This window comes from Euprymna scolopes, chromosome 36 (genome assembly GCF_053919585.1).
Source record: "Euprymna scolopes isolate OS-2025 chromosome 36, ASM5391958v1, whole genome shotgun sequence".
Lineage (NCBI taxonomy): Eukaryota > Metazoa > Mollusca > Cephalopoda > Sepiida > Sepiolidae > Euprymna > Euprymna scolopes.
Window position 1 is genome coordinate 82,366,390 of NC_136517.1, and position 24,895 is coordinate 82,391,284.

Here is a 24,895-nt window from a genome sequence, read left to right on the forward strand (position 1 = left end):
AGATTTGTGCAAAGTTTGTCTCCAAGGGTGCTCAGAGAAGATCAAAAAGATGTCATGACAGCAGGGAGATGGTCAAGTGGATCAATTCAGATCCAACAGTTCATGCTTGGTGACCTGTGATGAAAGCTGGATCTACTGCTATGACCCAAAGACCAAGAAACAGAATTCCTAACGAAAGCATGCTGGATCTCCCAGAAACAAGGCTAGTAGAAAGAGTAAATCCACCCAGAAACTTATGATCCCATTTTTGGATAACATGGGCATGATCTACATGCACTACATGCACTGGGTTCTAAGTGGACAGTCAGTCAACATGGAATACTATGTTGAGGTTTTAAGGGAGTTAAGGAAGAGATTCCGTCAGAAAAGGCCAGCATTCTTCAAATTGCACCAGTCGACAACTCTATCCTTGTCACAGATTATTTGACCAAGATTGGCATCAAGACACTTTCTCACCATCCCTATAATCCAGAACTTGCTACCTGTGACTTTTTGTTAATCCCTAAGCTCAAGGAAACCCTTAGAGGTTGTCATTATGAGACAAGTGAGGAGATGAAAGAGGTTGACAAGGGTCATTGACATTCACACAAAAAGACTTCCATGGGGCATTCCAGAACTTGTTGGAATGGTACGAGTGCATTGCAGTCGGAGGAGATTACTTTGAAGTAGACTAGGGTTTCATTTGTGTACTATAAATAAAAGTGGCCATATAAAGAAAGTCTGGAAACTTATTTAAGGCAGCTTGTCTAAACTTTGCTGGATTTATTTGTTCAGACATTGAGCCGAGTTGATACTTGCAGTATTTTGAAGTATGTGGTATGATAATCTTTAAGATGGGATTAATGCTTGCTCATGACCCAAATGATAGGATCAATTTACTAAGATAAACATTTGATGAACGAATAGTTTTACAAAATGTACCTACCAACTGGTCACCTCATTCGCGTGATTTAACCAAATTGCAAAAATCACAAAAAAATCATTGACATGTGTGTATAAAGTTGACGGCCTCAGAACCTCCCTAAGTTGAATCATACTTTCTATTATGGAGGAGAGGGGGCTCTTTTCTCTGACTACCATCTTTAAAGTGAGTGTTCCATCAATTCCTTTTATTTATTTTTTAAATCTGTGGCGATTTGTAATGATATTGGTTCACCTGATGAGCTCCCTGATGGAATTAGGATACTATTTTTCCATCATGATGGCAAAACATGTTAAGACAGTAAAAAAGAAAATATTGGCATTTACAAAAATTATACGAAAAACAAGTGAAGCATGCATGGTCACCTGTGAGTGCAAAGTAAATGAGGCATAAAAAAAATGACTAAGTTCAGCATTTTCCCCCCATCCCCACCTTTTAGCCCCAAAAGTCCCCTGGGGACGTCAAATCTTGGTGAAAATGAACGGTGCAGTTTTAGACCGTAACATATGTAAATTTGAGTTCTGCACCATGCAAAAAAAAAATTTTTTTAAATTAAAAAAAAGAAATGACTACATCCATCATTCCCTCCACCCCCATCTAGCCCCAGAAGCCCCCAAGGCCTTCACATATTTAAATTAGAGTTCAGCACCATGCAAAACTGCTAATAAATAGATATATACAAAAACTTCTGAACAAATTATGATAAAATGGTCCCAAAAATGGAGTGTTTTTATTAGCCCTAAAAGAGTCCCTGGGGACAGTTATCATGAAGTATAGACAAATAAAATTATATAGAAATCAATTAGTTACAACTTTTCCGAAAGTTTTATAAAAATCTAAAGTATCAATTTTTTTTTTAATAAGCACAAAACTGTCAATTTTAGCCATTTTAACACAAAAGGCACTCCTAGGAGGCAACTGGAATTTGCCCGGAAAATCCGTTCTGTTACTTTTTTTTTTTTTTTACTCATATCATGCTTAATGTTTTTCCAAAAATTCCAAGGCGTAGTTATTGAGAAAAGTGCAGACAGACAAAAAGAAAAGGGTGAATTTACAAGTCCACCCTCCTTTTGTCAGCAGACTAATAAAATCTATATATAAAAAAAACAATTATGATTGTGGGCAGATTCTTTAATCATCGGCATGTAACTTACTAATATTCCTTTTTGTCTGTTCAACTTTTTCTCACAAACTACAGGGCCAATCTGGTTGAAATTTTGCATAGATCTTTGTTATCAGGTACAGCGAACCAAGTGTTATGGTAACTGTTCGATGCACAGATAGAGATTAGTATTTAATGTAAGAAATGCAGAAATTTAAACATATTCAACCATCAATTTGGAATAAAGCACTCATTTTAAGCTATAACTTCTGCCAGTTTTTAATGGACTAACACTGTCACAGGAGAGACGACTGCCTGCCAGGACACTATATACAAATGTAGGTTAATTTGGGTATATTTTATTGGTTTGAAAATATGGATTCTTTTTTACCAATTGTCATAAAATTTTAATCATAGAATAGTATTATAATCTTAAAAAAACCCCTGCAAATTTTCATGTAGTTTCATCCCATAGAACCAAAGATGTGAGCTTTTCAATATTCAATTTGGCTCCAAGTACTTTCCCAAATCCTCTGACCTTGGAGAGACTAAAACGTGTTGCTATGGTTTCAAATGATCTGAAATAACAGCAAAGGGAGACTTGATTACAAATACTTCTCATATGTTTTATCTCCCCTCTTTTGGAAATAGGGTACGATTATGAATATCTACAGTATGAAATAATCCTTATACACTGTGAAATTTACTTTATGTATGAAAACCAAAGAGAGGAGATATTATACATAAAGTAAATTTAAGTGTATAAGGATTATTTGATACTGAATATATTCATAATTATATCTTATTTCCAAGCGAGGGGAGATATAACATATGGGAAATATTTGAAATAAAGTCTCCCCTTGCTGTTATTTCAGATTATTTGAAACCATAGCAGCAAGTTTTAGTCTCCCCTCCATCAAAGCCAGAGGTTTTTTGAAGTCTGGCTACATTATGTAGCCAGACTTTGGGGGCGCCCTGTAGAATTATGTAGCCAGACTTTGGGGGCGCCCTGTAGAATTATGTAGCCAGACTTTGGGGGCGCCCTGTAGAATTATGTAGCCAGACTTTGGGGGCGCCCTGTAGAATTATGTAGCCAGACTTTGGGGGCGCCCTGTAGAATTATGTAGCCAGACTTTGGGGGCACCCTGTAGAATTATGTAGCCAGACTTTGGGGGCACCCTGTAGAATTATGTAGCCAGACTTTGGACATCCTTTGTATAAAGATTCCCTAAACAAGTTGGAAATCAAACATCAAATTTGCCTTAAAATTTTTTTTTATTAATTATTTCCAATACAAAAATAACCCTCTTCAATTGAAATAATAAAATGATAAAAATGGCATGAAGCCCAACAGAATTGTGGCCAAATATTGATTAGGCTTCTGTTCTTTGATTTTCTGTTCAAACTAAATTTACTTCTGCCAACGGCTGATATACAACAGCAAGGCGTGGAGCTTATCAGCAAGCTGACCGGAATGTCCATTTTTGTTTACTTACCGATAACAACATCACAAGCTGGATGGACAATACCACTGGGTAAGAGATGGAAATCATACACGATATCATCAACAACGACGGTATGACCGGCATTATTACCTCCCTAGAAAAAAAAAAAAAAAAAAAAAAAAAAAAAAAAAAACATTAAACAAAGAGAAAAAAATAAAAATCATAGAAATATTCACATCCCACTTTCAATGCAGAGGTTATTCCAAATAGAGTTGAATGCTTTAGATGATATAAAAATTGGTAATTAGCAAAGGCTTGTTCAATAGCAGAGTTCAGTTATTAAAGAGAAAGTAGGTGGATATCGGACATCAACTCATAACTTCAGTAGGGTAAATGGAACAGCGCACAAAAAAAAAAAATTTTTTAAATTATTACATAAGAATTTGTCAGTAATTGTCAAATTTACGGATTAGCTTATTGTGATTCTTGAAACTGAAAAACTTCAAACCGTTTTAGCTACTATATCAGTTATTGTAGAAGATTCACACCATTTGCAGTAGTTGATTAGAGTTGCACAATCAGTTGGACAGTGGGCTTAGAAAAAAGTTAAAATTTAATGTTTTGTGATGTTATTGTACTTTGACTTCATTAAATAACTGATTAACATAAAATAAAAATGTACAAGTTATGTAGGTGAGAAACACACAAGTCTCAACTTTATCAAAACATTGCCTGAAACGTACATACGTAAATAAACGATACGAGTTCATATCATCTAAACATGATACGAACTCGTAAGCTCATGCATCACAGCTGTTTCAGATAGTTAGATCTTATAGATGTACATGTAGTTTATATTGAAAGAAAAGAGTAAGCGAAAGAGAAAAGAAGAAAAAGGACAAAAAGGGAGAAAAAAAGAATGACGAAGAGAAAAACAAGGAGGAGGGGGGGGGGGTAGAAAAAAAACAAGGAGTAAAAAGAAAGTGGGGGAGGGGGGCAGGAAAAAACTAAAATAAAACAGGAAAAAGAAAAGCAAAAAAAAAAAAAAGAATAACAGAAAAAGGAAAGGAAATAGGAATATATTTTATGCTAATTTGCACAGAAGTGATACTAAATTTTTCAAATATAACAGTCATTGAGATTATATATATAAAAACAAAGTTTCATCTGAATAGTAAAAAGGATTTAGGTTAAAATGGTTCTTGACATACATCAGTGCAGGCCTGTGCGTGCACACACCACAGGTTGATAGGTACATTGTATAACAGCGATAAGGTAGAAATATATCGTTCACAAAAGTTATCTTTAGACATGACAAAGATAAGAAAAACAAAAACGCCCCCACCTCTCTCTCTATGATACAAGAACACAAAATTGCCTTCATAATACTGTGTGAAGAAATCCGTCTTTTTTTTTTTTTTGTTTCCATATTACCTTGGTGTAAAATTCGCAGAAACCCAAGGGGGGAGGGTGCTTGATCTCTGCCGAAGATATAGATATTCGAGTGCTTCGTTAAAATTTGTTCTTTTAAAATATTGAATTAGTTAAGCAGCGAGAAGCATGTCCTCTTCAACACTTGCACAGTTAACTAAAATATACATTTTTCTTCTGATTTTTCGTCTTACCGAATCCCACAACAAAAATTCATCTGTTTGCATGCAAAATAAAAAGATGGAATGAATCCATGTAGATTTAAAAAAATTGTTTAATCTTAAAAAAAAAAACACAAGAAACTAAAATTAAATTTATACACATTTAATGAAACTTGATGTTCTTGTGAGATCACCAGCAACCTGAAATCAACCAACCTATCACCTGTCTACAAAGACGTCCGGAATCGCTCAGCCACAGATCCATCCAGATGCGATAGCAAAGGCAGAGCATGACAAGCAGAGCAACAACAATTGCCATCTTCTATTTGGACACCAAAAAGTGGCGCAGCAACTACCATCTCATAAGAACTTTGACACTGTCACAGACCTCTGACAAACACCACCAGTGTCCTTCCGTCTGCGTTGGTGGAATACATCCATCAAAGGCAGTAACAATGAGGCTGTTGCAGCACAAAATGAAGACCTTTCAGCAGGCTCTGGGTCAATGAATGGGAAACCTTCAATTATTTTTGGCTACTGCCAGAGTGCCCCTTTTTGCCCTTCTTTTGGGGAGCTGGCTTCCTCCAACATTAAAAATGACCTTATGTCACATTTTGCTTTTGTGGGGAAAGCAAATAAATACCATTATATATAGAGATATTACAAAAGGTAACATTTGTTTTATACATTGTAGTCTACATTGCACTGTGGAGAATTTACTGTTTTTAAATAATTATAATGGCTCGAATTTAAAGTTTAAAATGAAAAACTCAAATATCATGCTTCAGTTGTGCTCTAAACAGAAACATTCGTTTTGAACGTGCCCCTGTCATATCAACGAACCTACTGTTGATTTTATAATAAAACTTATCTTACAATTATTTTCATGGTAAGACATTTGTTTTTATGTTAAGAAATTTGATTTAAAAATGTTGTAAGTTTCTACAATTTTAAAGAATAAACAATTATTTTATTTAAAAAATATTTAGATGACGGTGGCAATTATTTTTATGGAAGAAGGGTCATTTTTTTTTAAATTTTATTTTTAACAGACGCTTATTATTGAATTAAATTTTATTTTGACAGACGCTTATTATTTCAAAAGAATATTAACAGTAATTTATAGATTGATGTAGAAAGTAATGTGGAATTTCCACGGGTCACGTTGCTAGTTGAGTAATAAATTCACCATGAAATAAAAGTCGCAGAAATGCTAATAATTTTTATCTGGATGGATCAATAAAACAGAATTGCATTAACAGACGGCTCACCGCTTCAAATGAAGAATTTGCTGTGGTTGGAGATGGTTTTCAGTTAAAAAGTTTTGCTTTCATTTATGCTCAACAAAAAAAAAATGTAAATAATTTAAAGAAGGTGATGACAATGCGAAGATTTATAAATTTTGATCTTAGTCCTGTTCATTTCATATGAACAGGACTAAGATCAAAATTAGTTTTTTTTTTGTTTTTTTATTATAAATCTTAACTTCAGTATCACTTGATGGCAGAATCCATATAAAATATTTTGAGGAAAACTCTTCAGAGGAATTCCAAACTATTCTAAAACATACAAATGACACCTCTAATAAACTAATATATATATATATATATATATATATATATATATATATATATATATTTTATTCATTTATTTTTCTACTATTATATAAAAGGAACTGTGTGAATTTGTTCCCTATGGACTCGAAACCGGCTGAGCTGATTTTTATAAAATTTCACACAAAGGTACTTTATGTGCCTGACAACGTCTTTGGACAGTTTTGTATTGGAATGCCTCCGATAAGTATCAAAAATCAAAATAATCCAATGAAAGAATGAACAGGCGATTTTGATCCAAGTTAACATTTTACACAGCTTAACATCACGATTGCATTTGAGCAGTTTTATTAACACACAAGCCGAAAGATTAGACATAAAATCAACAGCGAGTTCTTTGATATGATGGGCCTTTTCTAAATGTTTGTCTAGAGCACAATTTAAGCATGATACTTGACTTTTGCACTTTCAAGTTCAATTCAAGCCATAAGAATTTTATGAAATCAACAGCAGGTTCTCTACAGTGCAATGTAGATTACAATGTATTGTGAACTTAGTCACTGTGAGAGGCAGGTGAAGCTTCCACCATGTGCACCATGAGGAGTCCCCAACTAGAGTAAGCAATCGATCAATTTGATTTAAAAATGGGCAATTTCACCAATTTCGATGAGAATTAAAAATATGAGAGTATGAAACATATATATATATATATATATATATATATATATATATAAGCAGGGTGCCTGATGTTGCCCGGAATTGAATGCTGATCAACAAATCTTTAATGTTTATTGTCATCAAAATCAATGAAATTGCCCATTTATATATATGTCTGTGTATGTCAAACTGTTTTGCTGTATCATAGCTCTTCAGTGTGGCTGAATTAGCAACTAGCTCAAGCCAGGACTGAAACTACCTCATATGTGACAGCGCTTCTAACCATTATGCTGTTTGGCTGCTGCTAAAATTAGTATGCGAAATTACAATGATTAAACACTGTCTAAACGACCTAAGCTCGATTTGTTTGCAAAGAGCATTGCTTTATACGTTAGCAATTTGTATTTTTGCTCCTCAATATGCTTGACCCAAGATAAGGAGCATTTATAATCAACCACAGACACTGTTTTGCTGTATCACAGCTCTTCAGTGCTATATGTTTCAAGCAAAAAAAATAAATAAATAAAAAAATAAAAATCACCCCTCTTAAATTAAATAGAAAAAGTTTTAATTTAAAACATTTACAAAACTTGTTTATTTCAAATATGTTATTTGCATTGATGATCCAATTAATGATTATGCAAAACTCGTATAAATGTATTGCAGTTAAATGCCACCAGGTATGCATACATATATTGAAAAAAGTATTGATTCAAGATTTATTTTATCAATATAGGATGAAACATTCCAAAAGTGATTCCTGTTTTTTTAAAAAAATTTTTAATGGATCAGAGGGGATTGCATTGTTATGACGACTCAACTGTAAGATTTATATCTGTTTCAGATGTTGACAGTGTGAGACTAAAACAGCCCCTGTCATAGACATGCATCAGAAATAGAGAGAAGACAGAAAACAAAAATTTTTTATCAACATTCACCGGCCCGTGTTTACAAAGCCAATGAAGTTGATGTCAGCACAGTTTAATAGGTTCTGTAATTTCAGAGTGGCGACAGATGTGAGTGACAAAGCATGCTCTGGACTTTTATGACTCAAAGGAGCATTGAGAATGGTGGTGACCATGTAGAAAAACAGATTGCAGAGCACAGAATGTTGCTCATTTTAATCGTACTATTTCTGTCTTCATAGCTCTTCATTTTAAGTTTTGAGTAAAAAAAAAAATTAAAATAGGCCTTACTTTTTGAACAACACTCGTATTTGAACTTTATACACAAGTTCAAATATAGATATTATTCATTCGCATTAATGCCGATCAAAAAATTACAAACTTTGTGGCTGTTTGTTCTGTAGTTTTAGAGTTCTAACTGAACACAGACAACTGCCCTTTACACAATAGATGACCAAGTAAATATAAAAGTTCATGTCAATCATTGACTCATGAACTGAATCAAAGAGTAAATAAACAAACCTGAAACGACAGAGTAAGACCCATCTCAACCTAAAACACCCCATCGTCAACAAAAATAGATCACTGTTGTTTAAGTTGTCATCCAACTCAAACAATGTCCTCACGTGAGAGTCATTTTATGAAGGTTTCCCAAGACACAAAAGTCAATCAATACTACAAAGATAACAAATTGCCTAGAGCAAACTGAACACGCATAATAGCTATCCATTACAGAAAGAGCAATTGTCTGTGCGCATTTGTCCTGCTAAAACACTAAACCGTTACATATATTAGTGGCCTTATATATATATATATATATATATATATATTATTGGTTTGAAAACATAGGTTCTTTTTTACCAATTGTCATAAATTTTAATCATAGAATAGCCCGCAAATTTTCATGTACTTTCATCCCATAGAATTTGGCTACCAGTATAGATATATCTATATATTTCCCCAAAACCTCTGGCCTTAATGGAGGGGAGACTAAAACTTGCTGCTACAAAACTATCGCAGCAAGTTTTAGTCTCCCGTCCATCAAGGCCATAGGTTTTGGGGAAATTTATATATAAGTGAGAATGTGTGTGTGAGAGAGAGATAGGGCACTTCAAACCTATATACTAAACAAACTTTGGATCTACAGAGTTGAAATATGGTATATAGAGTATTCAAACATGTGGACAATTTGTTAATCTGTTTTCAACCAAAAATATAAATAAGAATTCTGCATTGATTAAAATATAATATTCATGCATATTTTATGACCGAGCAGCCTGCTAGTATATATAGGAAATTAAATAAATAAAAATATAGGTAGATATGAATTTGTCAGTTTAGAATGGAAAAAAACGTCAATAGGAAGACGGGTTATTGATGTTCTTTATACCTAGGTATTTTAAGTTCTGATAGTTCTGATCAGAAGAGAAGCATTAGGCTTTGAAATTCCTCGGTATAAAGATTATCTATAACACCTCTTCCCATTGATGTTTTTTTTCTTATTGAGCTGACAAATAAATTCATATATACATGAATTTATTTTGTCTATCATTTCTTTCTTTAGTTATGCTTCAACTGCATATGTTGAGTTTCTTATATCTTGATAAGTCTCTATATAAAGAATCCATATTTTATAATCTTATTTAAGATATATAAATATTTTTCCTCCAGTATCACCTAAGTCAGATTTGGTAAAAAAAAAAAAATAAATAAATAAATAAATAAAATAAATAAAGTTTTTTCTTTTTTTTTCAAATAACAGAAGAAATTTCTGTGCGCATTTGTCCTGCTAAAACGTCCGTGCGCATTTGTCCTGCTAAAACACTAAACCGTTACATATATTAGTGACCATATATATATATATATATATATATATATATATATATATAAATATATTATTGGTTTGAAAACATAGGTTCTTTTTTACCAATTTGGTAAAAAAAAAAATAAATAAATAAAATAAAAAGTTTTTGTTTTTTTTCAAATAACAGAAGAAATTTCTGAGTGAAGGACTTTGCAAATCGAAATTGCTGTTACAATTAAAAATAAATAAAAAAGTATAAACAAATATGCTAATTTATGGTGCTTAAAAACTTAAGAGATGAAAACGGAAATAGTTACTAGTTTTATCATATGCATATTGCTGGTATCATCAAGTTACCTTGTTGAATTTTCAAAGTCGGAGGCAAATAGCAATTTAAGCTGACGAATCCAGATTTGTTTCTGACTAGACAATTTTCATTTGATATTATTGACAACATAATGCACTTAGCTACAATTTTGAATAATTTCTAAGAGAACAAATACGACAAAAATAAAAATGAGGGGGGAAAACAACAACAACACGACAGACCGATTTGAGGGGGGAAAACAACAACAACACGACAGACCGATTTGAGGGGGGAAAACAACAACAACACGACAGACCGATTTGAGGGGGGAAAACAACAACAACAACACGACAGACCGATTTGAGGGGGGAAAACAACAACAACAACACGACAGACCGATTTGAGGGGGGAAAACAACAACAACAACACGACAGACCGATTTGAGGGGGGAAAACAACAACAACAACACGACAGACCGATTTGAGGGGGGAAAACAACAACAACACGACAGACCGATTTGAGGGGGGAAAACAACAACAACACGACAGACCGATTTGAGGGGGGAAAACAACAACAACAACACGACAGACCGATTTGAGGGGGGAAAACAACAACAACAACACGACAGACCGATTTGAGGGGGGAAAACAACAACAACAACACGACAGACCGATTTGAGGGGGGAAAACAACAACAACAACACGACAGACCGATTTGAGGGGGGAAAACAACAACAACACGACAGACCGATTTGAGGGGGGAAAACAACAACAACAACAACAACAACAACACGACAGACCGATTTGAGGGGGGAAAACAACATGACAGACCGATTTGGGAGGGCAAAACAACATGACAGACCGATTTGGGAGGGCAAAACAACATGACAGACCGATTTGGGAGGGCAAAACAACATGACAGACCGATTTGGGAGGGCAAAACAACATGACAGACCGATTTGGGAGGGCAAAACAACATGACAGACCGATTTGGGAGGGCAAAACAACATGACAGACCGATTTGGGAGGGCAAAACAACATGACAGACCGATTTGGGAGGGCAAAACAACATGACAGACCGATTTGGGAGGGCAAAACAACATGACAGACCGATTTGGGAGGGCAAAACAACATGACAGACCGATTTGGGAGGGCAAAACAACATGACAGACCGATTTGGGAGGGCAAAACAACATGACAGACCGATTTGGGAGGGCAAAACAACATGACAGACCGATTTGGGAGGGCAAAACAACATGACAGACCGATTTGGGAGGGCAAAACAACATGACAGACCGATTTGGGAGGGCAAAACAACATGACAGACCGATTTGGGAGGGTAAAACAACATGACAGACCGATTTGGGAGGGCAAAACAACATGACAGACCGATTTGGGAGGGCAAAACAACATGACAGACCGATTTGGGAGGGCAAAACAACATGACAGACCGATTTGGGAGGGCAAAACAACATGACAGACCGATTTGGGAGGGCAAAACAACATGACAGACCGATTTGGGTGGGTAAAACAACATGACAGACCGATTTGGGAGGGCAAAACAACATGACAGACCGATTTGGGAGGGCAAAACAACGTGACAGACCGATTTGGGAGGGCAAAACAACATGACAGACCGATTTGGGAGGGCAAAACAACATGGCAGACCGATTTGGGAGGGCAAAACAACATGACAGACCGATTTGGGGGGGGGGGGGACAACAACACGACAGACCAATCTTTTTTAAATGGTAACAACTGCCTACTCAAATAAGTAAGCGCCATCTTAGATGATCAACAGCTAACATTATAGAAAGAAACTCCAGTACTAAAGCAGAATAGTGACAACATCTGCTAAAAAGAACAAAAACATAAAAAGAACAAAAAAGAAAAATACCTTAGAAGAGAGAAGACAAAAGAAAATACAAAAAAAAATTTAGAAAAAAGAAAAAAAAATGATAAAACAAAACTAATACACAAAAAAACGAAAAAGGGGACAATAATTGAATTTGTAAAAAAAAAAATCATTCATCCTTTGGAGGTTAACTAAGCTAACTTTCATTGAAGTCATTTTGTATGTTACTATGTATAAAAAGAACATGCCGAGTCATTCCTTCAGGAATCTAAATAAAGAGTTATCTACTGTCTGTCCAGAGAGAGAGGAACGTGTTAGTGGAGGAGAAAGAGAAGGGGGGAGAGGGGAAGAAAGATGGAGTGGGGTTTTAATAGAAACATGTTACACCTTCATCCCAGACAATGCCGTTAAGTTTTCGTTTTGATTATAGCTGATGGCACTCAAGTTTTTACTCTTTTTTATAAATAATTTTACTAAGAATTCTTCATAATGTTGGTTTTAGTTTCGATTATAGCTGATGGCAATCCAATCTATTTTTTTAAAATAATTTTATCAAGAATTCTTCATTTCGGCTTTGGTTATAGCTGAAGGAACTAAGTTTGGGATTCGGTTTCGATTCAAAATCACAACTTTATAATATATAAAAAGCGATAGGACATTAACTATAATAATATATACAAAATCTGCAAGAATTAAAATATCATATTTAAGCATATTTTACAACCTGGCTATGCCGGATCTCTGTGCTAGCTTAGATAAATACTTTTGCAGTTTTAATAAAAAAGCTACAATAATATCAGAGCATTTCCATTTACACTGAATATCTACAGAATGCCCACATTAATATATTACATATGAATTGATCCTCTGTGGGATTTCCATAGGTCCTGCTAGTATACAACTAAGGCTAAAACACTTGTCGATAAACATATTCGATAAAAAGATCGGTAGGTGTTCTAAGTTTGGTACCCATAATTCCGAATCTCTTGAGACCCCAACCGAGTGAAGGTGGCCTCTTAGCTAATAATTAAGAGTGCTGTCCCCTTTTTTAAGTAATCAAGGTTCCTACCATTCACTTTTATTTTGCCTTTAATTTTTTTTTTTTTTTTTTTAATGGAAGGACAACATTGATCCTCCTGGTATAATCCCATTTAATTAGTCAAGACGATTCTCTTTAACCAATAACATACTTCTAGTGGGATGAAGGTAAAAAGTATCCCTTTTATCCTTTTTGAATGTGGTCCCCCGGATAGAGAGGAATGTGGTGGCAAGAAGAGGAAAATGAGGTCAGGTAGAGGAAACGGGGAGGGGGGGGAAGAAACAATAGAAAGAGGTAGAGCGATGAAAGTTTTAATAAAACTATGTTAAACTTTTATCTTGGGCAATGTCGGATAGACCTGCTAGTTTATCTATAAGAGAGAGAGAGAAGACAGAAACGGTAACATGCACGTGTGTATTTGAAAGAATGAAACCTGTGTGCTTCTTAAAGAAAAAAAGAAAAACAAATTCTATGTTGTTGGCAGATGATTTTGGCACAAAGGCTGATACTAATTGACACCCAGGTGACTGAGCAGATCTAGCTGTAACAACACTCATTACTCTTAGACCTCCCCCTCCACTATCAGTCCTCCTCAAAACAGTAGCCTCTGAATACAGAAGTTTTCACACACATACACACTTCTACAAGCTGTACCAACCCTGCATTGCTTGGTGTTTTTACTTAGATTTCGCCTTTGTTTCTTTGTAACTATACATTTTTTTAAGTTGATTTAATGAGCATAAAAAATAACTCATTAATTGAACTAAATTATTATAAAATTATATTATCTCTAGTCCCCCTTCGCCAATCTTTCACGAAAAACACCCGTCCAGCTGAATCCACTGTGAAAAATTTCCCCCACTCTATATCTGTGCCTAGATCGAAACGCGGATTCCATGAACAGAGCTTCTTTCTTAGAACTGCACGCCTGTGGAACTGTTCCGTCTGCCTGCTTCCCACCGAACTACAACTTGGATGTGTTCAAGTCCAATGTTAACAAATTCCTAATGAACCGCTCCCTTAATTAAACACTTCATCAAATCTCCACACTAACGTAATGTACTTGCAATTACCCTTATCCCTGAGTGGCTTCCGGGCTTTGATAAGTGGTGATCACTGTGAAAAAAAAAAAAAAAAAAAAAAAAAATTTAATAATTTATGACCCATTAGTATATGAAAAATAAGACGCACATAAACCTGGTGCATCATAACATATCACTCAATAAGTCCTGAAGCTGATGCAGCAATCCATGGGTTTTCAATTCAATTTCAAATGGCAGGTGTCAAAATTTTAGTTCAATTAGATTATTAGTCTACAAATTAAAATTATTTCATTGAAGTTATTGTTGCAATTTTCCAAAGAAAAAAAAAATGCAAAAGTCTGAATTTAGTTTCTATATAAAAAAAAATTGCTTTCTGATGACAAGAAATACTGTTCAGGCAAAGCAATGGTTTGATAACTTATTCAGACTCTGCTCCAACAGAAACAATGCTTAAAAAGTGGAATTCCGATTTTAAACAATACCCTACAGACACAAATGATGCTGAATGTGCAGGTCACCCAAATTCAGCAGCTGTCCTGGAAAAGATTTTTTTAAAACCTCCAAACTTCTTTTGGTCAATTGTAAACTGAAATTGTTCAAGATAGCAGATGAGTTGAAGATATCAGAAAGCAGTGCATCAACCATTTTGCACAAATATTTGTCCATGAGAATGCAGTGTTCAAACCGAGTATGAACCCAACTTTCATCCATTCTTTCATGATCATACCATCAAAGTCTTTCTGTTCCTGTAAAGATCTCACTATACTGTACATTTATTCGTCCTCTGGGGTCATCAGATCTAAGCCTGTCTTTAAAACTCGCATTACACATCGATCATGGCATGTAATGTCAAGACAATTCAAATTCCACGGTTACAACAGGGGACATATTGCTGACATTAGACACAATGTGGACAAAAAAAAAAAAGAAAAAAAAAAAAAAAAGAGTTGAACGCGTTTTATATTGTTTTGCTAGTGAAACTGGTTCTCCAAAACCTCATTCTTTTAATCATTTTTGGAATAAAAAGAAAAAACTACCACACTATTTTCACGCATTTCCATTTTTAGAAGTTTCCCTGAATTAAAGACTGGGGGGGGGGGGCTGCCTTACAGAAGATCCCTGGTTTAAGATGATATTTTTTTACCCTCTGAGGAAGGTCTCTTTTTTTTTTTCATTTTTCTTAAACTTTTTCTTCTAGGGGATGGGACATCCAACCAGATGTCTGACATTTACCCCTATTTTAGTGAGTCCAACCAAGAGATCTTTTCAGGATTCTAGCCGTCCCTTTCAGTGCAATCGTTTGTATTTCACTTGCACTTGGTTCACCGGGTATGCTTGCTATGTACTTTTTAAAGTTCTTTTTCGTAAGCCCAGTTGCTCCTATGATGACTGGTATAATTGAAACGTCTTAATTTCCAATTTCGTTTCATATCATACATGAGTCCTTGATACTTTGTTATCTTTTCCCTCTCAACAGAGTTGTTTTGTGTGTGCTGGATAAAGTAGGGGATTCGTACTATAGCATTGGCTATTTGACTAGTTGGACCATTACGCTCACAACAACACAAAAACAGACTTAACAGGACTATATTTAGAATGTGTAGTCCCCAATATGAATCGGATGAAGCCATCATAAAAAGTCTGTATAAGAATTCCAAAATACTTCATTTTAAACTGTGAACAGAGGTTTTTGTTTTTGTACTAATCTACTGTGTCCCTTTTTAGGGAGCTGCATTTTCACATTAAAAAAAAAAAATCAACCTTGTGTTTAACTTTGCCTTCGTGGGGGAGGCAAGTAAATAAGGATACCTTCCACAACAAACTTTTTGGTACTTGATCCCCAACATATCACTCAACCACTAACACACTTTTACACTGCCTTAACCAAAATGAGTTTCATGACCCTACAATCTACTTCGCTGATAAATAAAAACATTCTCAGCATATGTAAAAACACTGGCATGCAACCAACAACAAAATCAGGAACATATACGATTCCGTGTAATGACTAACCATTTCTACAATTGGTGAAACCAACATTCAACAAAATATTCTCACTACCAGATCTAATGCATGTGGTGCGATGAAAAAAGAAAGTCATGCATTACTTATAAAAAATCCAACATCAAACTTCTTTTTTCACCCCCAATGCTCGGGTCCTTGCATTAGCTCAGTCCAAGACTTTACATCGCGAGTAAAACTGTCACATTTACGAGTGAATATTTTTCCAAATGGCAACTAGAAATAATAAAACACTGATCTTTTAGTGATTATATTTTTTTTTTCAATAACAATCTTCCAAATTATCAACTGTAAAATATCTTTTCAACTTTTATTTTTTAATAAAAAAGAGTCAAATTATTTAAACAATAAATGTTTAATAGAACAATATACTTTTTTTTCTTTTTTTTTTTTACGAAGGCGGTTTAAAAACCATCTGAAGAAATTTGAATGTTTATACTTTCAAGTCTCAACATGAAATTCGAATTAGAATTAAACTTGTTATAAAAAAAAAAAAAAAATAAAAAAAAGGAAAATCTTTGCCACAGAACGAAAATGTCATATTTCAAAAATCATGTGGGTTTGGCTAGTAACTTTTTTATTTGGCTAGTAAACAAAAATATTTAGTTGTCAAAAATCAACTAAGATAAACTTGTCCATAGAGCCCTTTGCTATGAAGTAAAAGAAAATGAAAATTATATTTACGCTCGACAAGTTATGAAACTGAAAGGAGTAGAAGATTAAAGAAAATCCATCTTTCCATGATTAAACCCTCATTTTAATAAGCTCCTAGGACTGATTTTCACTCTAGATCCAAAATGAAAGACTCGGGTCAAAAGTTTTTTTTAGGAAACGCCCCCCCCCACCTCCCAAAACGGCACTTTGTAATGGTTGCATCATTCCTTTATTCTATAAAGCACCCATTTTCTGATGCAATCCTCTTTCTATAATAGTCAGTGTGGTGAAAGTAATGCAAAACGTGACCCACACAAGCGACGGCACCTCTGTCTATCCTTGACTGAATTAAGAAAGGACAGAGAAAAGAAAAACTTTTGTCTATAGACGGTTCATTAATATACAGGTTGACCCCCCCCCCAAAAAAAAACGGGTCCCAACTCTAATTAGGCCATCGTTTTTTAGTGTTTTGTCCGAATGAAATGAAACTTTGGTCATAACTAGTTTATTATATTCAAAACATCACATCAAAACACTAGGGTCTTTGGCCTTTTTTCTCCGTTGACTGTAAAATGCTCAGAAAAAACAAATGAATGTCCTTTTTTTTTGGGGGGGGGGGGTCACCCCGTATATATGGCATTAATTTGCATATGAGGACGATTGAATGAAGAGGAAAGCACTGGGCAGTCTTCTTTTTTGGACAGCTGAGATAAGAACAGTCGGTGAAGATTACAGTTAAAGTTGGGAGTTGGAAAGAAGGAGTTTGGACAAATATTTATTATTAGTGAGATGTCCTGAGATGGAGTTTTGTAGGGATTTGAAACTCAACCGTTTGTCAGTAGTCGACATCTCTAAGCTTTATACAACCGTCTTTACTCGGAATTAAAGTAAAATGCTTTTATTTACAACAAACAAGCATCTTATCTGAAAACAGTTACGAAAAGAGTAGGAAATAAATGAAAACAAAGTCCTCAGTTTCGCCATGTTTATGCAATAGGACCATGACAATTTCACAATAAACTGGTGTCAAATAAAATGTCAGCTACTTCATCTGGTGACGAATCAGGAAATGAAGGCACATTAACATGAACTTTTTTTTAGTTTCAGAGAATACGAGAATGTTAACCAATATATTTATTGCCAAGTGACATTCAAATCACAAGGCCCTCGGACAATATTAAAACGCAGTTATGTGAGGAAATTCAATGAGATCAAAAGACAGAATAGTTTATGACTATGACGAGGATGTGAGTGACGAATGGGAATGTAGCCGTAAAAAAGTGTTTGGCATTAGTTCAAAGTAAATTATTTTTGCTTAAAAAAAAAAAAAAAAAAAAAAATTTCTAAAATGTTTTACTGCCAATGAAAGTAATACATAAAGACATTCATTACAGTTATTCTCTCATCCAGTTACAGGCTGAACTAAAATGCTCTAACATGGGAGTCTCTAAAGGCCGGATCTGACCTGCCAAGGTCTTTAATCCGACCTATAGAGGTCTTATGGAAAGCGTTAAAAATATTCAGGGAATTAATCTTTTAAAATGGAAATACATGAAAATAATGTGGTGGGTTTTATTTTTGTTCAGGAAAAAAATTTTTAAAAAAATGGTTTTGGAGCATCAATTTCACTAAAAAGCAAAATTAATCGGTAAAACAGCGTTAAACATGTCTTTTTTATACGATTACGTTGAGTTTTCTTCATCTTCACTCTTTGCTGCCAGCTCTCATTTTCACTGGTCTTCTGCACCTGTGTATTGCATCTGAGACAAGTTTCTTTATAAAAAAAAATTTAAATAAAAATAAATAAAAAAAAAAAAGGATGGGGTTTACTTAATAAAGTAAATAAACCCATGCAATAGTGCATTTGTGATGGACTGCCATCTCCTCCTTTCATATGATTATGCTAAAAATTCACCAATTTTATGCTACTAAATTATACTAACGAATAATTATAGATTTGGAAGTATTTTTGAATGTTAAAAAATTAACAGAAAATTCTGCATGGATTCAGACTTTTGTTAACCCTGTTTTATAGTTATTCACCCACTGGTCCTTGGTCAATCTATTTTTTTGGGGTCCACATAGCCATAAAAAAGTCAGAAATATGCCCCCCCCCCCATTTGAAAACTTGCTCTAACACATTCAATATATATATATATATATATATATATATATACACACACACACACACACAAATGTGGTTGGCTCTTACAAGTGTGATTATAATACAAGAAAAAAACTTTGGGGGGGATAATCCTCAACAAACAAACAAAAAACAAAAGAAAAAAATACTCATAAAAATACTATTTGTTTAAATTTCTAAAAAATTTGCCAATACATAAATGCATTCATCATAGTTACTTGCTCTCACATAAATACATGTCAAACTAAAATGATCGAACACATTCTGAGACTTTATAAAAGCACAAAAGAAATAATGAAAATAAAATCATATTTTTCTAGATAGATCATCACTTATCCTCTAGGTGCCTCCGGGCCTTAATGGTGATTCCTTTGTCCTGCTATAAGTGTGTACTACCCACCCTTTCGCCAGACTCCTATGGCAATTCTTTCCTAGAAAATTTCACCATCCAAGAAAATCATCCAAAAACCATTAAGTTTCATAACTTTCTTAGCTTTTAATTAAACTTGCTTGGAGCTATATATTTTTAGTATTTACTTTGATAGTGCTCAATATACAAGTCGAGTTAGGTAGTAAATTTTGAAAATATATATATGGCAATTCAGCTACACAGAATTTTCCGGGTTTCATTTAGTCTTACGGATTCTCACGAGGATGAAATGCGGAAAATTTTATGTGGCTAAATTGCCATATACGTATATATTTTTCCGAAACTTAAAGCAAAATTATCTCACATTTGAGAAAAGCACCAAATAAGAAATAATGAAAATAATTTTTCTTTTTTCTGAATATCGCCATTTTTATTTCATTAAGTTTTGAGAATTAAATCAGCTAAATATTTCCGATCATTGTCAATAAATCGTTGAAGATGTTCATGAAAGCTATCAATAACTACGGATCATTTGCTGTGGAATAGTTGCTATTCTTACACAAATTGCATGTTTCAATTCACTAAAAGATCGAGGGCGATGACCAAGTACGCTTTAAAGAAAAAAAAAAAGAAAAAAAATCACATGGTTTTTATTTTTTACAAAGGAATCACCACTTATTAAGGCCCGGAGGCACCTCGAGGATAAGAGTTAATGAGTGTACAGTGGTCAAGGGGAACATGTCAGTCATCATTAGTAGTCGAAATTTGATAAATTGGATTACTTAAGGGGATGGCTCATCAATTATCAAGAATTTCTGCACGTTGGATTTGAAGATAACCATGTTTTAGTCAGTTGGAAAGCAGAAAAACGGAACAGTTCCACAGGCGTGCAGAAAGAAAGAAGCTTTGTTAATGGAATCTACGTTTAAGTTCAGGCACAGATAAAGAGTGGGGGAAAATTATTGATAGTGGTTTCAACTAGATGAGTGTTTTTCTTGAAAATCAGGACAGGGGATGGACCATAGATTGGAGCTCAGACGAACACTTGCCATGAAAATAACGAAAAAGCAGACAGGCTCACAACATCTCTTCTGTGAAAAAGAGGTTGCAAGGAAGAAAAAAGGGCATCCTCCACTACGGGTGAGCCATACAAAGAAATCAAAGGAACATGGAACAACTGTTGAAGTTCCTAATGAACACCCGAATGTGTCCTGATCATTCTTCGCACAGTGATCTTTGGAGATGAGAGGGGGGGGTTACAGCATGCATGGAAATAGAGAGGGAGATGAGATGAAAGATTTGAAAAAAAAGTTACACTTTTTAAATGTATTTTGTTGTCTATGCTCCCGGGCAACACCAATTAGTCATTCTAGTAGTAAACACAAAGAAAATGTGCAAGTCACAGGAAACAGACACAAAACTTATATATATATATATATATATGAGCAAAGGAAGGTAGTCATGGTATTTAAGTAGCAACACTAAAAACAAAATATGATGGATTTATGTGCCAACGCAAAAATGCAGAATATGTTTCAGAAACCCTGATCGAAACTATTTCTGATAACACACACATGGAAAAGTCAATATGAAACACCTGTAGCTTTGTTTCTCCCTCTTATCTTAACGTACTGACCATATGACTCTCTCGATTACTCTTTTACAGTGGTTGCTAGCAGTCTTAAAGGTGGCTTTAGTTTCATAAGTTCTGAGAAAAAAAAAAAAATAAAATAATATTAAGCCATTTGTAGTAAAATTTATTTTACCTCTTATAGAAGGGCCTATCAGGTACTATCATCGTCGCTTAACATTCGTTTACGTGTTAGCCATGATCGTACCGTAGGTGCCCTCGTCTTAGGCAAAATAAATTATAATGCAAATGGTTGGTTTTTGTTTTACAGCATATCAACCCTTTTCAGGTTATTTAATGCCGAATCCAAAGATTTAAGGAAAATTTTTTAATGGAATATATTTGTTGTTTTCAAGTTGGTTTCTATTTAACCCATAGTTGGTACCCTAACAGTGGACTTGGGAGTAATGGCAATTAAAGGGTGGCTCCACACTCCCCAAAGCCCACAAGCTGGGGCCTCCCCACTGGTTATAGTTTAAGGTCATATCCAGGACCTATAATGCAAATGGGTAAATCTTATTGTCAATATTTTAATAATCTATAGAAGGCAGTTGTGATTGTTAAGTAGCAATACCAAAAATAAAATATGAAGGATTTATGTGCCAACTCGAAAATGCCAAACGTTTTAGAAACCCCGACTAAAAATATTTGATAACACACACACACACATAGATAGTCAATATGAAACAACACCTGTAGCTTTGTTCTCTCCTCTTATCTTACCTGCAATTATCTTATCTTTAGCCAGTAAGTGCGTGTGTGTGTATATATACATGTGTGTGTGTGTGTATGTGCATTTCCTAAAGTCAATACAAGTAGAGGTTTTGAGTCAGTTTACAACAGTTTTCACTGAGCAACAGTGGACAACAGTTTGTTGCTCAAAGCAGATCAGGTAGAGCATTAGCAAATGAGAAGATCACTACTTAGAGAACAACTGATTTATACACGATGTTCGGAGTTGTATTTTCTTTCATGAATTCATGTTTTCATTTATTTTTTGTTTTTTCTAAACACTTGTAAACCAGTGCTTGCACCCTTGGCAATCGCCAAGATAATGTGAGTAGAATAAGAACAAGAATCAGAGATCAAGAAGAAAACAATATCAAAAACAGCATTGGGTCAGGGGTCGCAAGGGAAAGCATGGTTCTAAACATAGACATGCATACATATATGCGAGAGAGAGAGCTAAGTTGGATGTGTGAAGGATGAGGTGTTTTTTGTAGATCTTGAGTAAGAAAAGAAATGCAACAGAGTAAGGATAAAAATAAAACCACATCAACAATATTAAGCCATTTGTAGTATAATTTATTTTACCTTAAAGTATAGCATGTCAGGTACAATCATTGTGACTTAATCGTTTATGTGTTAATCATGATCACACCAGAGGTGTCCTACTCTCAAAATAAATTTGTGCAAATATTATGGACATGAGCTTTTGTCTTTGGAACTTATATAATTTTGTTTCATTGCAGATTTGGCAACTATCGGTAATTTTTAGTTCAGCTTTGTTTAGCAATTCATCATGTAGCTTCAGCAGGACGGAGTCACATACTGTACATTCATTTTTTTTTTTTTTTTTTGCAGGCTTTTTGATAGCATTGACAAAATTCAAATCAACACGATTTTCTTGTTCCAGTTCAAACTAGGCCCAAAAGCTGCCAGACAGCTCGTGATATCAGTGATGCATTTGGCCCAGGAACCACTAACCAATGTGTGGCATAACGGTGGTTCAAGAAATTTCGCAATGATGATGAGAGCCTTGAAGATGAAGACAATCACGGCTGGCCAACTGCGGTTGATAACAAACATTTGAAGCCAATCCTTGCAAAACCACCACAAATTGCTGTTAAACTTGAGGCTGACCACTCAGTCATTCGCCATTTAAAGCAAATAGGGAAGTCAAAATAGTCGGATAAATGGGTGCCGCATGAATTGAACAATGATAAAAAAAAATTGTCCTTTTGAGGTGCCTTCTACGCAACAAAAACAACCCATTTCTCAAGCGGATTGTGATATGTGATGAGAAATGGATCTCCTATGACAACCGGTGATGTTTGGCACAGTGGTTGGATGCCAGAGAAGCTCCACAACACTTCCCGAAGCCGAAATTGCACAAAAAAAAAAAAAAAAAAAAAAAAAAAGGTTATGGTGACTGAGTGTTTAGTGGTCTGCAGCTGCCGACAAATTGACAAAATGCACCAGAAGTGGTCAATATGAAGGGACTAATTCTCCTCCGTGACAACGCCCGCCCGCATGTTGATCCACTGACCCTGCAGGAGCTGAACGAATTGGGCTACGAGACTGCCTCATCCGCCATATTCACTGAACCTCTCACCCACCAATTATCACTTTTTCAAGCATCTCGACAACTTCCTGCGTGAAAAATGCTTCCAAAGCAGAGTTGACGCTGAATCGGCCTTCAATGACTATCACTTCCAGAACTCCATATTTCTACACTAATGAGTTAGATAAACTTGTTTCTCGTTGGCAAAAATGTGCCAATTCTAATGATTCTTATTTCGATTAATAAAGTTTATTATGAAAGGAGTTATGATCTTTTGAAGTTGAACATAAAAGACGTTTTGCCCCAACCTAATAATTTTTAATGCCGTACCCCGGGTTCCACTGTAATCTGATCTTTAAATCAACCGTTAAAAAATTCTGAATAAGAAAAATGAGTTTTAATTTCATTACCAACTGATAAAAAAAAATTCTAATTATTTGTTAACTAAATAATACAAAGTAAAAAAAAAAAAAAAAAAAAAAAAAAATTTTTTAAATCTTTAAACCTTGTTTAAATGCAAAAATTTAGCAAAATAAACATTTTCAAAAAAATGTTAAAAAATAAAATTTAAAAAACCTATGGTGGACACGAATGTGAATGCAAAAAGAAATATTTCTCAGTCAATGTCCTAGCCCATGCTGCAATCGTTTAGAAAGAGACGATTTACACGACCCCCTCATCAGATTCTTCAGTTGTTAAGGTAGAAAAAAAAAAAAAAAAAAAATTTTTTAAATCAAATATTGTTCTAAATTTCACATGTTATGCATGAGAGTTCCTGTCTTTTAAAACAGTACAAGAATTATTCTTATCTACTTTGGATTTGAAGTTTTAGCAAAACACACTTGCACACTAAGACATCTCTCATATATATATATATATATATATATATATTTTACTACACAAGAATCACCACTTATCAAGGCTCAGAGGCCACTCGAGGATAAGGGTTAATGGGTATAAATTAGTCAATCTGATTATAGCATAGTAAACATAAGTAGTGGGGATTTTGTAAATTGGATTACTTAGGAGGACGGTTCATCAAGAACTTGTTTACATTGGACTTGAAGACAATCAGATTGTAGTTAGCTGGAAAGCAGGCAATCGGAAGAGAGTTCCACAGGCATGCAATATATATATAAGTAATAATATTTGTGTGTGCCTGTGTACAACTTTCCTACAGCTCACACGACTGGACAGATCATGACCAAACCTGGCATGATGATGGCCTCCTCACCTAGGGACGATGCACGCCATTTTGATAGGCTATGACATTGACCTAAATATATATATATATATATATATATATATCACACACTCTCCTACAGCCTACATGATTGGATTGATCATGAATAAACCTGACATGGTCTCCGATGTAGGGATGGTTCACACTATTTTTCAAAGTCAAGATCAAAGATCAAGGTCATATTTGGTGCTGCTCTTACCACAGCCACTTACTGCAAGGATACCTGCAAAGCAAGAGTATCCAAGCAGAAAGCAAAATCCCGCAAAAAGTGCGGGTAATTTAGCTAGTAATAGAATATAAGTAGAGAATCTTTTGTTGCCAGATAT

The 24,895-nt window shown here is 34.7% G+C and overlaps 1 protein-coding gene across 1 annotated transcript in view; it reads right to left on the minus strand.

The window, feature by feature from the left end:
• Positions 1-24,895, minus strand: part of LOC145260631 (adenylosuccinate synthetase isozyme 2-like) — a 140,243-nt gene that overhangs the window by 74,184 nt on the left and 41,164 nt on the right. Inside the window, exon 2 of the mRNA XM_080118952.1 lies at positions 3,521-3,623. Coding sequence (XP_079975078.1) covers positions 3,521-3,623 — 103 coding nt within the window. The remainder of the gene's footprint in view (positions 1-3,520; positions 3,624-24,895) is intronic.